At 41.4% G+C, this 17,783-nt stretch overlaps 1 protein-coding gene across 2 annotated transcripts; it reads left to right on the top strand.

Annotated features, from left to right (window-relative positions):
* The first annotated feature begins 216 nt into the window (after positions 1-216).
* On the top strand, positions 217-17,265 carry LOC311252503 (proline-rich protein 5-like). 2 transcript variants are annotated; one of them, XM_084345699.1, is made up of 10 exons: positions 217-407; positions 3,903-3,992; positions 7,130-7,315; positions 8,194-8,274; positions 9,183-9,289; positions 10,671-10,762; positions 10,897-11,037; positions 14,867-15,011; positions 15,163-15,459; positions 16,045-17,265. In XM_084345699.1, exons 2-10 carry the CDS (start codon positions 3,967-3,969, stop codon positions 16,386-16,388), a joined length of 1,419 nt encoding a protein of 472 aa, XP_084201825.1. In that variant the 5' UTR covers positions 217-407; positions 3,903-3,966; the 3' UTR covers positions 16,389-17,265. The 2 variants fall into 2 exon arrangements, with proteins under 2 accessions (XP_084201825.1, XP_084201824.1); XM_084345698.1 differs by lacking the exons at positions 217-407; positions 3,903-3,992 and adding an exon at positions 5,267-5,321.
* Positions 17,266-17,783: the final 518 nt, after the last annotated feature.

Raw genomic sequence — 17,783 nt, 5'->3', positions numbered from 1 at the left:
CAGTCTCTCTCCTCTCTCCCCCTCTCTCTATGTCCTCTCCCCCTCCCTCAGTCTCTCTCTCTCCCTCCCCTCTCTCTCTCAGTCTCTCTCCTCTCTCCCCCTCTCTCTATGTCCTCTCCCCCTCCCTCAGTCTCTCTCTCTCCCTCCCCTCTCTCTCTCAGACTCTCTCCTCACTTCCTCTCTCTCTCTCTCTGACGCTCGCGCTGTCAGCTCGCAGCTCGCGCGGGTCTCAGGTCCACTCACGTCGTGTCTTCTCAGGAGAAGGTGCGCGGCTGAAGAAGAGCTGTTGCTGTGGAGTATTTGAGGATTTATAACCGCCTAGACCTCTTTACCTTTTGTCTTTATCGCTGTATTTCAACACAAGGAACACTTGCCATTAAAAGGGAGCGAAGAAGACTTCAGAAAAAGTGAGTATGCTGCATGAAAAACCATCAACTTTGACCAAACTTGAGAGAAAATAACTGTTGTCTCTTGCTAGTTTCATGCTAGCTATAAAATCAGCAAAACTATAAACTATTAGCATAAAGTATAACATTTCCATTTCAACTTTATAAAGGGTTATGATTGAAGTGGTATACCTGTGTTCATACAACTCCAGGATTTAAGTCCATTGAAAGTGTTGCGTTGCCCTCAGGTAGATAAGAGAGCCACACTTGAAGACATGGCTCTTAAAGTACAGACACCAATGATTTGCGCAGCAGGACCTGTGGACTTGTGGTTTGGTTTTCTGCCAGAAGCTGGTAGAGCAGACAAACCTGCTGCAAGACGCTCACTTTAGCACTTGTGTGGTGGCAGGGTGGTAATTTCCTTGTTGTGCTGCTCAAGTCTGCAGGATGGTGTGTGTGTGTGTGTGTGTGTGTGTGTGTGAGGCAGATTATGGGTGTTAATTTCCAGCAGTGGAGTCCCTGATATCTACTTACAATGTAAACTGTCTGCTGATAGAGGAGGAGGAGGAGGAGGAGGAGGATGAGGCTCACACTGAGAGAAGTCTGAGAAGTCAGGATTTTTAAATGAGTGGGAGCTCACTGGTTTCATTCCCTGGACAGCCAATGAAAATCTAACCAGAGACCAAAAGGGAAAAACTCAAGCTCCCACACCCGCAGTCCATTTAACTGATTGTTCAGAGCCTGTAAGCAAGGCATCAAACTAAATTAAAGAGACAGAGGTAATAAACAATATTCACTTTTTACCATACGCAAAGACCACGTATTTCTTGGAAGAGGTGCCTTCCTAATCTCAAACAAGCTCTTCTGGTTTTGAGCTGCAGCAATTAATCAACAAGCTGTCTACTTTATAATTAATCACAGACTATTTTAAGAACTGTTTAATTAGTTTGAGTATTTCTTTAAAGGTGCGATATGTAAGAATTGGCCTCCTGTCAAATTCATACATCACACAAAGAGAGGGCAGCTTATTACTAGAGTAACCGCTAACTACTGCTACCTGTAGCTCCTTACTGTAGCTGCTGGTAGCTAGTTAGTGTAATTAGCCGTGCATCTATCAGTCCTATCAGCTGACATTGCGTGGAAACCCAGGACCAGACAAAGCCTCCGAGACCGATAGAGGCCAGTTACTACAGAGGTGATTTACAGCAGCTTTGACGAGGACCGTGATTGGATGACGACGTGAAGTGATAGAGGAGCAAGAGGACACCATACCCAGCAAGAAGAACACCTCTGCGTTGTTAGACTGAAGGCACACTGGACGCTACAGGGACTCACTATCGCCTGTTGAAGCACAAAGTTGTATGAAGAGACAGAACGGTCAATGCTGCCTAACAACAAACCATTAATGTAATTATCGGTCGTAATAAGATGCTTTCTCCTTCGACCCATATGGACGGTTTTCTGATGAGGACAGGCTCTTTTATTCTTATTCTGATGATAATTTAAGTTAATTTTTGAATGTTAAAAACACATTTTTGTACATATTACTCCTTTAAGAAAAAAGTTAAAAAGTTCTGATTCCTGCGTCTTATATTTTCATTTAGTATTTCCTATTTTTTCTTACTCCTCTATGGCAGTTAACTTGAATATCTTTGGGTTGTGAACAAAATAAGACATTTAAAGACATCATCTTGGGCTTTGGAAGACACTGATCGACATATTTCACCATTTCCATTCACCATTCAACATTTTTTAGACAAAACGACTAACTGATTAATGAAGAAAGTAAGTGTTACTTGCAGCCCTATTCTAGATCGCGGTTGACCTCTTTTGCCAAGTCCTGTTTTGAAAAGAAAGCATGTTGTGAGGTCAAGTAAATTTATGTCAAGAGCACTTTTATCAATGTAAATGTGCTCCACAGAGATAAGGTAATAAATAGATACTGTAAGATAAACTGGGTAATGTAACTGTAGCCACCAGGCAACAGCAGCTCGTGGTTTATATTGCATAGCGACAAATATAATTTCCAGGAAGTAAAGCCTGAATCACTGGAGAGTCATTACTCACCAGGCAGACAAAAACATTATAGTTTTCTTTTGAGCTGGCTATGATTACCCTGATCATGACCTCAGCTTCACCACAGTCCTCATACCTACACCCCACCCACGGTGCATCTCAAAATAAGTTTTAACAACGCAAAACTTTGAGCGATATAACTTTGCGTGCATGCACACATTGCAAACCACAGGTGTAAAACCATCATTGCAACTGTGAAGCCTCGGACACTCTGATGCTGCACATTTTATGGATGTCATTACAAGGGCGTGTAGCAGAGAAAACGGAGAGCAGAAGTTTTGTTTTGGTTTAGACCGTGATATAGGTCATGAGGAAGCCAAAGCTTTACCCTGCTTGGCCCTTTGCTACAAACCTGCCTGATACATGTGTCATTCTATCTGTGTGTGTGAGTGTGTGAGCCAGTGAGTGGGGGCATCTGAGTTCGTGGTAGGATCGAATGTCTGCCTCAACCACTTTACTGTAATTTGATTAGAATACTGTGTCTCGTTAACGAGACAGTGAGTAGAGACACCTGTCTGTCTGTCTGAATGTCTGTCTGAATGTCTGTGAGTTTGCTGTATCTGTCTGACTCAGCCATGTAGCATTTAACTGCAATAGTAACAGAGCACATTGCAGCTTTTAATAATTTGTTATGTATGTTTTATTTTTGGTAGGTTTGCCTCTACTTAACAGTAGATATACAGACAGGAAATGCAGGGACAGAGAGAGTGGCAAGACATGCAACACAACCTGCTCCTGAATCGAACTGTAAATTTAAAGATTATACAGCACATTTATTAACCCCTAGGCCGCCGTGCATCTCAGAATATCATATTTTAACTAGAATAGCACTCACTAGAGTACATACCTCTGCCAAGGCAGGGGTATTTCATCAAGCCTAATCCAATATCAAACCGTCCCTTTGTCTGGATCTGCACCAAAAGTTAATGGGGTCTGTTCTGGGCCGAGACCCATCCTCCATCCAAGTTTCATGGAAATCCGTTCTGTAGTTTTTGTGAAATCCTGCTCACAAACCAACAACAACATAACCCACGTGGAAAGTGCTATAAACTGCTTGTATTTAAAACCACTATGTGTAAATGTTTCTATATGTTGCTCTTTAGTGATTGAGGTTTGTTTCATTAAAATATGAACTTAACATGTTGTCGGCCTTTTTCACAGGCAACTTGTTCACTTGTCATATTAGGAAAAGCACAGATATCATCAACGATGGCTCTGGTTTATTGAAGTATCCCAAAGCCATGAGCATATCAGGACCCTGAAACTGAGGCAGCTAAATCGAATTCAGCCATTGTTAGTTTTAACATTTATAAACCTGTGACATGCCAAAATATCTTCCAGGAAAAAGGCTCCACCACTCAGTTTTCAAACTGGAATATCAACTCAGCAAAAGTCCATTATGTTTGTTATGTGTGCGGATCATTTTGTTTCCTTTTTCAGATGCTGATTTGTCAGTGGTGGTTACAGAGCGGTCGCTAGGTCGCAGCTGTCTGTCAAGGCCAACATGGAACGAGAGGGCTCATTCAGGAGGTAAGTTCACACACACACACACACACACACACACACACACACACACACACACACACACTTGAGCCAACAGGTCTCATTCAGAGTGTAGAGTCTCACTGCAGCTCCAATACTTTTTCTTTTCCCTTTTTCTCTCTTTGTCCCCGTCGCACAGAGGTAGATGAAAGTGAGAAACACACACATACACTCACACGCATTCCTGAATGACCTCATTCATTCTTTCATCCATGCAAACATCCCCCTTATCCCCTTTTGTTTAGTAATTAGACTGCAGCCTTTTCTCCCACAACTCTTCCTGTTGTTTCAGAGCCAAAAACAAAAAGTATCTAACTTCCTTCTAACAGCGTCCCTTAATTTACACAAATGTAGAAATATATCAATTTTCTAATCAGCAGTGTGATTGTCATTGTTTACTCTGAGTCGCCGAATCTTCTGCATCGGTTGAAAGCTCAGCATCACCTGTTTTGGGGAATAAAAACTTTTTGACTGAAATGTCTGTAGATTCAGTGGCCCAAGGTACAACGCTGCAGCTTTTCTGAGAGAATTTGGAAACTCATCCTCACTTTGACACAAGACGCATTCGTATGTGTGTGTGTGTGTGTGTGTGTGTGTGAGAGTGTGTCTCCTGGTGTGTGTGTGTGAGCCCAGGGCTCCTGTTTCCCACGCTGACCTATTTATTTGGGGTTGAACTAAGATCCAGGTTGACAGACGGACCTACAACACACACACACACACACACACACACACACACACACACACACACACACACACACACACCTCCTTGTCGCTGCCATATTCTTACGTACATGCCTCTAGTTTTCCATCCCCTCTTTCCTCTTTTCCCCTCCTTCTACTTTTTGCGTCCAAATTCATTAAAATTCAATCATTCAGTCATTACAAAGGTATTTGCATTAGCAAGTGAACTGGACCAACATGTGAGAATACATCTTCTATCTGTCTTGGGCCCCACACAGACTTACAGAAAGAAAGACAGAGAGGAGGAAGTAAAATGTGTGTCACCTTTAAATCCTTCCCCTCCCTCTTGGCAGCTCTTGAACCTCAAAGGGTTCCTTTGTTCGCCGGGTACAAAAGCTCACCGGGTCACATGGTTCCCGACTGGCACAGACTGGCAAAGTGAAGAAAGAGAGCGGAGGGTGGAGAAGAATAGGAACAGTTAAGGTGAAGGGAGAGAAATGATAAAAAAAAAAGGGGGCATGTGAACGAGTCAGATAGACACTTTTTCTCCTCATCCTTTCTTTCATCCACCTGTCGTTTTATTCAGTGTGACACTCTCATGGAGTGGGGATATGTGGTGCCTTTTCAGTTACTAGAGTAAGTACATTATACGCTACGAATGAACTACTGAATTTGAAAGTCTTTTCATTTGTCGGACAGTAGAGACAATGCAGTAGCGGTATGAAGAGCTGGAGTTTGCGCTGTGTTTATTTATACTTGCCTGCATACTGTATATACAGTACATACATAATACAAATACATATTTAAAGACAATAGGCGAGAACAGTTTTCCATCAACTGTATCTGACATACTAAGAAGTTTTACACTAGTTTCAGTTTTACTCGAGTTTCGGCTTTCGCACCGCACTTTTATACTTTGTTCCTCTTCTTCTTCTGTCCTTTTTAGGGCCTTTATTGACTTCATTTGCATGCACTGATATTCAGGTTTTTTCCCCTTATTCCAAAGAAGACTATTCCTACTAAGCTCTTTATGAAAATGATTGTTCCACTAATATTCCTGTCTAAATTGCAGCTGTGCATACTCCGGTTAATGAACACAGCCTCCCTCTTTCATTTGTTTTACCACCATTTGGTGCATATCCAAAAATCTGTTGATATCCAGGTCCAGGATAGCCCTTTCATGATGTTAAAAAGTAGAAGTGTTTCTCCCTCCAACCAAAAACGTGTGCTGTTCTTTTGTGCATGCTTCTCTACCCCAGCTTTTCAAACTGTTGGCTGGGCATCGCACAGGAGCCGTGTGTTGCAAACTGCAGTACAAAACCTGAGCTGCTTAAAATGAATGCTCTGCATGTCCCACGTTGGAAAAAGGCCTTAATCTGAATATCCAAACAGAATTTGTTCTTGACATGTCCTATATCAAATATGGAATATTTTCATGTTCAGGAAAATAGGGAAATGCTAGTGTGCATGTAAACGCAGTCATTGACATAATGCATCTCCTAGCCACTAAGGTTAACCATCAGCACTACATTACCAGCCTCAACACATACTCTAAGCAAACCCAACTTTACCAGCCCTTTAAAGGAAATCTACAGATTGATCAGGTTTATTTTAAGATAATATCTGTTTCAACCGCACGACTCTGAACTCTGAAACTGAACTCACTTTCGATATTTGTTTCTTTTCCATAGACCTACCTTTGAGTATTTAGTGTCTATACCTCCATATGCACTCCTCCTCTCTTCTCTTATTTCACTCTTCATCATGTCTCTGCACTTTTCTGCACTTGACTCTCTGTTTCTGTTCTTATACCTCCTCCAGTTTGTGTAAAGTGCCTTCATCTCTCCCTCCCTTATTCTTTTTTCTTTCTTTCTTCATCTCAGCTGTTTCCTCTCTCCAATTTCTCTATTTATATTTTCCTTCTTTAGGTTGACTGACTTCCCTCTCCACCTGATCGCTTTCCCTACTCGCCTTCCTACTGTAGGTTTCCACAGCAGCGTAGTACATCAGCTTGTGTAAACATTAACAGATGGCTTATAAAAACTAATCACCTGTCAATAAATGCTAATGTCATTAAAATCAGGAGGACTTATAGTGGTGTTTGTGGACAGCAGTTGGAGCTCACAGTTGTACAATTTGTCTTTGGATTCTCTGATTATTTTGAGTTTCTGTATGTGTTCTTCGGAATTTTATCTGCTCAGTTTGGTGCCTTGATTATTGGTTTTTGATAGAACTGGATATTTCTGAATGTTTTCTTTTTTTTCACCAACAAAAACATGTAGTAAAAACATGTTGAGGGGGAAAAGAGACCCTGTAATTGTCTTTGGTCATTCATTGGGTTCCACTAGCATATGCTGAAAGTGGTCCTGGCTCCACCAATATCACAATGGCATGGACTTTGTACTTATTAATATTTCTCTCTGTCTGTTTTTTTGGATTTCAAGGAGTCTCCACAATAAGCTGAGGTTGGGCAGTGGCTCATCCTCAAGTCTGACAGACCTCTCGCAGGCAAAAACCCCAGGAGGAGGAGGAGGGGATAAGGGAGGAATAAGTGGTGGACTGTCAGAGGAGTGCAGCAAAGACAAAGGGACCCAGCAGAGAAGAGCCGGGGCCAATGCCACCTGGAACAGGTTAGTGTGTTAGTTAATCGGTCTTGAGTTGCTTTACCTTATATATATATATATATTTGACTGGATGAGAAAATGTATGTATATCATACATCATAATGTATATCTCCTTGGCAGTACCATGTATGAATTAACCACACTAGCAGAAAGCTCTGTTGGTGCCATTATTCATGCTATGAATATGAACCTTTTTTTACACACATGCATGTCTCTCTTCCCTCAGGGTCCATCACGATCTCTTTTTATATGCATCCATCCCTCACTTTCATCTCATTCTGCCTCATAGATCCTTTTCTTCTCTAGTCCTCTGTCTCTTTTCTCTGGTTATTTTTATGGTGTTTCAGTTTGATTTGACACTACACAGCAGAGAAGAAAGAAGTGCTCTTAGTTTGCTCTAGGGTTGGTGGTGGAGGTCTGAATGAAAAACATGTGCTGAACTGGAGTTCATGCTACTTAGTACTAGCAGCCATACAGTATAAGTAACTGCTACTTTGTGGCTTATCTGAACACTAGAATATGGACTTGGATTTCATTTCTGTAGCACTTTTCCAGTCTTCTGACTGCTCTAAGGGCATTACAGCACTTGTCACATTCACCCGTTCACACACACACATTCATACACTGATGACAGAGGCTGCTATGCAAGGTGCCACCTGTTCATCAGAAGCAATTTTGGATTCAGTATCTTGTTGAAGGAAACTTTGACGTGCAGCCGGGAGAGCTGGGGAGTCGACCTCAGTTTGAAGGAATGAGAATAATTTATGTTGTAGCTAAAACCGTGTAATTTTTTATATAATATTGAATGAAATTGTTCTACACATCAGCCATTATTCTTTGTGAGTGTGTGTCCACTAAATGCTTCTGTGCATGTTTCTTTACAGCATCCACAATGCAGTGATATCAGTTTTCCAGAGGAAGGATCTGGGGGAAAATGAACTCTACACTCTGAATGAAGGTGTCAGGTCAGCCATCAGTCTCTTTGGGTTTTGTTAGTTCATTTGTCTGACTCTCTTGCTCGAGCTGGTTTGTATTTTAGGAAGGGACTAAATTATAGTGTTTTCCTCTCCTAATGTCCCACCTTCCCTTGCTGTAGCGTTGGATTTTTAGAGACACCCTTGCTCCCATATAAACATAATAGCAGCCTCATAAGCTAAATTTAGTCTTTACTGAAACATTAACACATGCCCAGTAACATTTATTGTTGCTGCATCACTCTCAGCTGCATCACAGGTTGTTCGTTGAGTCAGAAACACTATAAAGTTGTTTTAAAGCAGGGAGGTTACACGGGGGTCACTGCTGTGTGTTTAATTACAGTGTAGCTGAGGGCAGTTGCTGTCAAAACTGACTCCAGCCATGTACAATAAATGTTAGACTACACACACACACACGCACACACATTACTTAGTGCAACAATGATGCTTGATCTTCCCAGTGAGTACCAGTCTAACATCGCCTGGGGCTGTGAATGGACTCAAGTTGTTGTATCTCAAATTAAAAAACATAAAAGCTTCACATTACTTTGCAGAAACACATCAGTGGTCGTGACTCAACAAGCTTTTGGATAATTAGATTTCTATGCGACTGTTTACTCAGTGATGTTTTGTGTACCACGAAGATTAAAGGTCAGTTTTTCTAGTGAGCCGTCACACTAATGTGTACCTGTGTTAACAGTAGAAAATCCTGTTGTTTAAATATTTACATGTAGCTTTTGTATTCAGTGTGAACGACATCTCTTCTCATTTCCTGAGTCTGCTGCTGTTCAAACACTGCAGCTCTCCAGTGCATGAGAACTAATTAGTTTTGGAGGTATTACTCACGGTGTGTGTGGTGTGTCGGTGTATACGCTCATCTGCACTCATGTCTTTTGCAGGCAGCTGTTGAAGACGGAGCTGGGCTCCTTCTTCACTGAGTACCTTCAGAACCAGCTGCTCACTAAAGGCATGGTCATACTGAGAGACAAGATCCGCTTCTATGAAGGTACACACAAACACACACACATAAGTGGGGGGAATGAAGATTGGGTTATTTACTTCACTGAATGCTAACATCAGCATGCTAATATGCACACAGTGACAATGTTATGCTAATGCTTAATAGGTATAATGCCATCTTAAGGAGAAATAATTTTATTAAGCTTGAGGAGAAAATTAGATATTTCTTTTTCAGTTTAACAAAAAGATAATATTTGAGAGTAAAGTGTTCACAGAGGAGGTTCCCAGGAAAATTCTACAACATAACAAAGATGACGCAAAGACTGTCAAGACTAGCTTTTTTGTAGAATTTCCCTTAATCATGAATTAATGCTGTTTACAGTCACAGTGATTCATTTCAGGGAAACTCAGAGCTGAACTGAGAGGTGATCAAGAGACTTTATCTCAGTATGACAAAAGTCACAAGTCGAGAGGGAAAATAATAATTGACTAAAATCCCGGATGCTAAGTTAACTATTAGTCTCAACTGTTATCTTTTCACCATCAGTCTTAGGAAAGGACATTTTTCTGCTTTACACACCTGTATGCACACACACACACACACACACACACACACACACACACACAGTCAGAGTCAGAGTCAGAGAACGAGCCATTGAAGAGGTGAAAACAAGACACTGAACTGAATTTCTTGTCTCTGTTGTGGTTAATGTGTGACATTTATTTGAAGCACCTTTGAAAAAACCAAACACACACACAGACACGCACACACACACACACACACACACACTATCAGAACTTCTCAGTGCTGTCGTCACAAGAACCAGACAGGAAGTGATGCTTTGCGTCAATTACACAACAACAGTGAGAAATTTAAGATAAGACAAACCACTCCAGATTTGTGGACTTTGTGACATTGAAGATTTTATCCCCAAAGTCTTGCATTTGCATCACAACAAAGTCTTTGTTTCTGACATATTAAATCCCCAAGAAGTTTGCAGTTTGGGGTTGTTTTGCAATAAACCATTTCATATCAAATTCTCATGCATCATCCCTTTTATTATGTTCCAAAATGTTACATTCTTGATCTTGAGCTGTGTCTTTTTAGTGTTTCTGGCCGATGCACATGAGCTTAAGCTGCTATAAAAACACAGGAAACTAGAAAAGAATGTTTGCAAAACCAAAAAAGTCCATAGGCCGTGTCCATGATTATGAACATGTGAGATATGGACGTAATTAAGGACGCCATCAGCCTCAATAATAACTATAATAAGTTCTCGTCTTACACACTTCTAAATTACAGTGCTTAGATTTTTCCCCAAATTGTAGCACATCATCTGTTCCTGACGGTCCCTGTTGCTGTAATTTTTTAGACTTTGTGGCTCTCTCCTGATTGGTTGTCTTGTCTTCCTGCTTGTGTGTTATAGGTCAGAAGTTGCTTGACTCCCTGGCCGACACATGGGACTTCTTCTTCTGTGATGTTCTGTCCATGCTGCTGGCCATCTTCTACCCTGTACAGGTACACACACAGACACACACACACACACTCTCACATGCTCATATTCTCTTAAAGAAAACTGTGTTGACGTGTGTGTGTGTGTGTGTGTGTGTGTGTGTGTGTGTGTGTGTGTGTGTGTGTGTGTGTGTTCTCAGGGAAAGGAGCCGTCCGTGCGTCAGTTGGCTCTGCTCCACTTCAGGAACATCATCACCCTCAACCTGAAACTGGACGAGGCTCTGTCTCGACCCCGAGCCAGAGTCCCTCCTTCTATCATACAGATGCTGCTAATACTGCAGGTACCCTCTGTCTTTATCTGTTCCTTACAATCTCTCATGCTTTCTCTCTCATCCACACACACACACACACACACACACACACACACACACACACACACACACACACACACACACACAACCTCAAACATCTGTCTTGCACAGACAAACATCCATGACTGATGTAGGGTGAGTGAAGAGGGTAAATGACAACAGATGGAGAAAGAGGAGCAGAGACGTTACAAACAGAGCTGTTGGGTTTTTTCTTGCACAGGGATCTCACAGGAAGTAATCTCAGTGTGAACACAGAGCTCAGTAATCTTCCCATGACCACTCGGTACCCTCTGCACCCAGCCTGTGTCTGAAGATTTGTGTCAATGTTTATGTGAATTATCCATGTTTACACTGTTGTTTTAAGACCCGTATGTCCTCACAAAAACAGGGGGAAAAAGTGTGAGAGCTCCTTAGCAAAAACTCTAAAATGCATATTTAGAGTTGAGGCAAAGAGCCACAGGGGAGAGCACAGACATTGATGTGTCCCCGGTAGATAAATTGCTTCAGCTCATAAACATTTGAAAATAAATATAGTAACAGAAGGGGATTCATATTGTCCAAAAGTAAAAGGCCCAATGTTTAACATTTATATAGATGAACCAGGTTTATTTCATTTAGTTATTCATCCATTGTGCAGTGACTTGAAGCTGCAGACAGTTAATTGTCCGTTACCTTCACTTCCTGTGGAAACAGGAAAAAAGTCGTTTACTTATTATTTAACTGCGGTGTAGCTCGACTCCTCATGCAAAAAACACACACTGGATTTTCAAGCTAAGACGCTGCTTGTTTCACAAAAGCACCAGTCTTATTTATCCCTCTGTTTTGAAACCTGAACCACTGCAAGATAATAGGGGTAGAAAGAAACGAAAAGAAAGTAACAAAATTCTGTCTCTTATTGCCTATAATATTTAGAATATCCTCCACAATTATGCAGGTCTAAGCCAGTCGCTCGTGGGCATGGCCGGAAGAGTCTCAGATATCTATAGAAAAAAGACTGATTTACATGAACAATATTACTGTAACTAGAACAGGCTGACTTTGCTTGCAAACTATTCTAACTCTAACTTTCCAGCTTGCAGATTTATCAATTTATAGTAAAGTTTGTATATTATGGTGTAGTGGGAGTTGGAGACATTGAAGTCTGGCAACCGTGGCGTAGCTCGTTTATAGCGTATAACGTCAGCTTTTTACCTCTGGTGACCGATTTGCATTTAAAAAATCATGGAAGTGGTATTTATTTGTGAAGATTTCCTTGCTGAACAAAACATGTAAGATGATACTAACTACCAACCAACAAAAATACGTCAGCCATGCAGCACTCTATTGATATTGATTGAAAATGGCTCTACCATCAAACCACAAGATATTTAAGCGGTGGTACAAGATAAGATAAGAAAGGATTTCAACACTGAAGAGAACCCACTGTAGTGTGTTGAGTCATCTCAGACTGATTTGTGTTCCTATATGTAGCATAGTATAGTAGTAGTAGTATATTCCTTACAAAGATAATTCAGTGATGGTTTCCGAAAAGATATTAGTTCAGCTAGCATTAGTTAGCAACCTTTAGCCCCTGAAGAATCAAAGTGGCAGTCTCTACAGAGTATTGAGTACTGCAGCAGCCAGTCACAGATTAATGGATGGTTTTGACTAAGCTAACATGGTCAATGTTCCAAAAACCTCATGTATGTATTCGAGGTTGGGCATTTAATGGTCAGAGAGGTACGATGTGGGTCAGGGAGTAAATGCAAGTGGATTTAATGTGCTCTCAAGTGTGTCTGGGAGCGTGAACCTTAAAGTCTGCTTCTGTTCGGGTTGCTTTGGACATTATTGTGGTGACTCATTGACCCAAATGTGCTGCTTCCAGACTGAGGGAGAGGGAGGGCAAGACGGCAAGACAGTAAAAAGACGCATTATTCAGTGTGTACAGACTGGTCTGTTTTTGTTTGTTCACGATGGATATTATGGCAGAGACATGAAAGGGAAAGACAGGTAAAAGCAGATAGGAAAGCAGGGCCATGAAGACAAGAGGTTGAGTGTAATAGAGATAAAAATTCAAATAGCTGTTTTTGCTACTTCTTGTTTCATCTGTTAGTAATTTCCCTTTCATTCTGTGACGCAAATTCACTCAAGTCTGGTCCATTTATGTGGTTTGTTTCTGCGCTGTGGTTTTGATGCATGGTCTCAATGATTCAGAGCACTGAAACCTGATTGATCTCTTCTTTGTTAGTTGAAGAGTTTGAAGTGAGGTCTGGGCCCATGTATGTCACACCCCTGAGCGTGAAAATGTGTGTGGAAGTAAATCCAACTTTCAACAGAGAGGAAAAAGATAATTATTTGATGACTTCTGAAGTCATGGAGAGCGTGAAGTCATGGAACTAGAAAGCCTTAACCTTTATATACAAAAGAGAGAGAGAAAAGTGAGCTCATAAAACAGCACCAAATTGATTATGAGGGAAATTTGTCACTGGGGTATTTAAAAACAGACTAACATCAAGAGCTGATTGAACCTCGCTGCACAGATGAAAGCAGTAATTCTTGTGTTTCCTGAAGACCGTGCTGAAACAATCACATGGGACATGAAACAACAAGACCCATCTGCAACAAACCTGTGTTCATTTGGCTGACAAATAACTTTCGTCAGAGTTTTTGTCCCATTTTTTTTGCTGGCAAAAACCAGAAGATAAATCAATTCAAGCTTATTTATAATAAAAAGAACCATGACTAAACCTGTTGACACGTTTCTCAACACATGCAAAGTTGCAAAGCTTGCCCTCTTGTGGAAAAACACCCCTTTTTTCCCATTTAGGAAGCTTGATCCATTCTTCCATTATTGGTTTAATACTCACTTCACTAAAGCTACTCTATTAAAAGGAATTTACATTTACAATTTCTCTCTGAAGCTGAAGATCGTGTTTTCACTTCTTTCAGTTCATTGTTTCACTGTAATGTCACTGCTGTAGTTCAGTTTCATAGCTCTAGGGGCAACAAGCAGCTGCTTTCTGCAAAAAAAAAGCTCTGGTAAACCCATCGAATGCTCCACGCTCAGCACCAAACAATAGACAGACAAATTAGCAACTAGCGGGTGAACACAGTAGAACATTTAGCAGCTAACGAAACAGATATTTCCATCAGACTTCCTGTCTTTCCTCTGGGCATTGCAGATCTATTTACAACGCATGAAACCAAAAAACAGAGACACCCAGTCAGAGGGAAAAAGAGAGGCATTTCTCGGTTAATTACATTTGATATTTTTAAACCTGAACCTTCATGCAACAAAAACATCCTGACCTGAAAACCAGATACTTTGAGGTAATCTTTGGTCTGAGTCCGGTAGCTTAACTCTACTTTCCTCACTGAATGAAGACATGCATCATTTCCAGATTTTAAATCAGTTTCATGGCTTTGTTTAGTCTCTTTATCTAAATTGAGTAAAGCTGTTGATGTTTTCCTTATCCGAGTACATTTTAACAACTGTAAGATTGGGAGCAAATTCACTCAACACTCTCAGCTCTTTTATTCATGGTGTCGTCCGGCCGGGTCTACAAAAGCATAGTGTGTTTCCTATTGGCAGCTGTCAACTCCATTATGTTTAAAATTCAGTCAGCTAATGTGACCTTTGATTCTACTCGAGATAGCTGGCAAAAAGCAGAGCAGAAAAGTCAAAGTCAAACTGAACTCCTTCTTTGTTTTTCCCCCGAAATGTTTTTTCACGGCTTTTAAAGTTTCCATTACCTCCGGCCAACAAGCTGCAATTACTGGCACACAAACTAATGTTTGTTTGTGTGTGTGTCTGATGCAGGGAGTCCATGAATCCAAAGGTGTAACAGATGACTACCTCCGTCTGGAGTCGCTCATCCAGAAGGTGGTCTCTCCCTACCTTGGGACTCATGGGTTATATTCCAGAGATGGCTCCTCAAATTTGCACTGCTCCTCCTGCCTATTAGGTATGTGGGTGGTAATCTACAATGCAAGTGCTTTTAAAGGTTGCAAGTGCCATGATCCCATATGTGTTTATGTGATCTTGCGTGTTTTTAAGCACAAAATAATCAAAATTCTTCAACTTAATCTTTCTTTACTGTCACTCTCCCTCTCCAGAAAAGCGTTTGCAGCGCTCCTGGCCCTCGAAAACCAGCAACTCCCCCGTCGCCAAGAACCCGGTGGTACGCTCCAAGAGCTACAACGTTCCCATGCTCACCCCTGTGGTGGAGTACGACATCGACTCCTCCGCAGGAGGTGGCACAGGTATCAGACGACACTCCGTCTCCGAGATGACGTCCTGCCTGGAGGAGAGCAGCTCTCTGGCTGAATCCACGACCACCGCCACCAACAACACCAGCACATCCAGCCTCGCCAACCCCTCCCCGGCTTTCACAGCCTCTGTTGCACTTTCAGGTACAACTACACTGCTTACGATATGGTATGATACAATACGGTATGATATGATACGATACAATAAGGTACGATATGGCACAATATATTATGTTTTCAGGTAACTCTGTAAGAAGTAGGTTTGATTTAAAGGACAAGGATTCAGCACCAGAACACACGTTTTTTTTGTATCTTACAACACAACTGTTTCCAAAGGTCTCATAAAGCTGTATGTGTTACGATGTTGTCTATATTTTTAGGTATGTTTGCATCCATGTGAGGCATTGTAGATAAGCATGTCTTTGTGAACATTGTTGGCAGTGATTTCATTTCTCACACATCGCCCACCATGTTGTTCTTACATGCAAATGAGTTCTCATGATGTTGCATGATGGATTAAGTTATTTCTGGCTAAAGCCATCGTGATTGTTAGACAACGTAATGTACTTTCCAGCATTTCACATAACGTACTTCTGTATGGCAAGGTTGCATACATTTAATACTGGCACAAAATCGTTCTTGGCACTAACGATACTGTACTGTGAGTGGCGATCACATTAAACCTACTCATCATTCAGTCTTTTAAAACTTCTCCTGTCCTCTGTGCAGACACTGTGACCTCCATCAAGGACCCCCGGCCCAGAGATGCCAACAGTCCCCGTAATCGCCAGCTACGGCATCACTCCCCCTCCATCCTCCCAGACCCCTCCCCAGATGAGGACACACACTGCACAGGCTCGCTGGTGTCCGACTCCTCTGCGTCCTCCAGAGTTCTGGCTCAAGACACGAGCTCCGGCCCCAGTCCTGGGTCCAGTCCGGAGATCATGATGGACCACATCCTGGAGTCTCTGGACTCCGAGCCGGAGCACGACGGCATCTTTCTGGACTTCTCAAGACGCTGTTCTGGAGGGTCGACACACAGCAGGGGCAGTAACAGGCAGAGTGTGGCGTGACACACACACATCTAAGAAGATACACACTGATGCAGGGACATGTGCAAAAAATGCTGAGCCGTGACATTCCTCACACCCTGTGACGCCTCCTGCTGTTATATGGAGACTTTAGACCATCAGGGATTCTTTCAAACTGAGTTATTTTTATAATAAGAAGTCTAACCTCATGTTGACTGGTGATTACATCACTTGGGCAATTTTTAAGTGTGTACCCCCAGTTGGAAACATCAGCACAGGCCTCTCTGGGCTGTAATCATATAAATCACTTGACTTTCAAACTAGACTACAGACCAGTGGTTTTGCTCTCAGAGCTGGGATTTTTCCCTATTTTCTCTTTTGAATGACAATTTTTACTACAAATGTGTATTAGGGCCATTACAGGTAAAACAAAAAAGAAAAAAAGAAACAATCACAGGGTCCAGGGGAGAAAAAACCTGGATATTCTCTGCAATTTAAGTGGTACAAACTAGGGATGCACGATATATATGGTAAAACTCTTACATTTATAAGAAAAAACTTGAAGATTCTCTGACACTATAAAGTCAGGAAATTGTGAGAAAATAAATTATATTCTCTGAGATTAAAGTCACAAATGTTGTGGTCGAGGAACCACATCGCTTCAAAGTTTTTATTTATTTATTTTTATCCTGTAACGGCCCTATAATAGCCCGCCGTAGAGGGGCAGGCGCACATGCTGAAAATGAAAATGTTTTATTGTTGTCAGATGTCTCTTTAAGACGAGGGCTATTGAATAGCTTTAGCTGTCATATTCAAACTTTTAATATTTCAAATGTAAAACAAACTCCAGTTTGACCAGTGATGCTTCTTTATTGTTGGTTGAACTTATTTTATTAAATGATGATACTAATCAAAACCACCTTCTGTTTATGTTTTGTCTGTATCTTTATCGGCTGTATCTCTAGTGCAGTATATGCATAGTGAGAGAAGAAGACACTGGAAGTGGTTCAATATGTCTCAGTTCTCTCTGCTTTTAGACTTCATCCATATAATAATATGAGCAAGCAAGTTTTTCCTGGTGCCACCAAATTAAAAGTTTGCGGGGAGATAAAAGTTTTTCAAGTAAAGATTTAGACTCGCAGAAGTGTTGCTCAGTTTGGAAAATAATGATCAGTTCAGTGTGTGCCAAGAAGATAACAGCCAGCATTGTTTTTCCTGTATTCAACTGTTTTCAAACCTTGGACCTCTTCCTCCCACTTCCTGTCAAATTGAAATCGTCACTGAAACTCGCCCCTGCGTCAGCTCAGAGGATGTTTGAGTCTGTGATTCATAAGGCTTTCTCATAAGGAAATGTTTTTAGTTAAAATTTAACTGAACAAAGGCCTTTGTGAGGGTCAGGGAGACGGTTTTAATTTGGTTACTCTGATGGTGATCAAT

This window comes from Pagrus pagrus (assembly GCF_965226575.1).
Source record: "Pagrus pagrus genome assembly, chromosome: 23".
Classification (NCBI taxonomy): domain Eukaryota; kingdom Metazoa; phylum Chordata; class Actinopteri; order Spariformes; family Sparidae; genus Pagrus; species Pagrus pagrus.
Note: the sequence above shows the minus strand (reverse complement) of the source record. Positions and strands in the feature narration are given on the sequence as shown.

Coding starts and splice junctions, on each gene's coding strand:
- LOC311252503 (XM_084345698.1), top strand. CDS start 5,284: ATGGAGTGGGGATATGTGGTGCCTTTTCAGTTACTAGA. Junction 7,316..8,193: donor GCCAATGCCACCTGGAACAG/GTTAGTGTGTTA, acceptor GTTTCTTTACAG/CATCCACAATGCAGTGATAT. Junction 15,460..16,044: donor AGCCTCTGTTGCACTTTCAG/GTACAACTACAC, acceptor TCCTCTGTGCAG/ACACTGTGACCTCCATCAAG.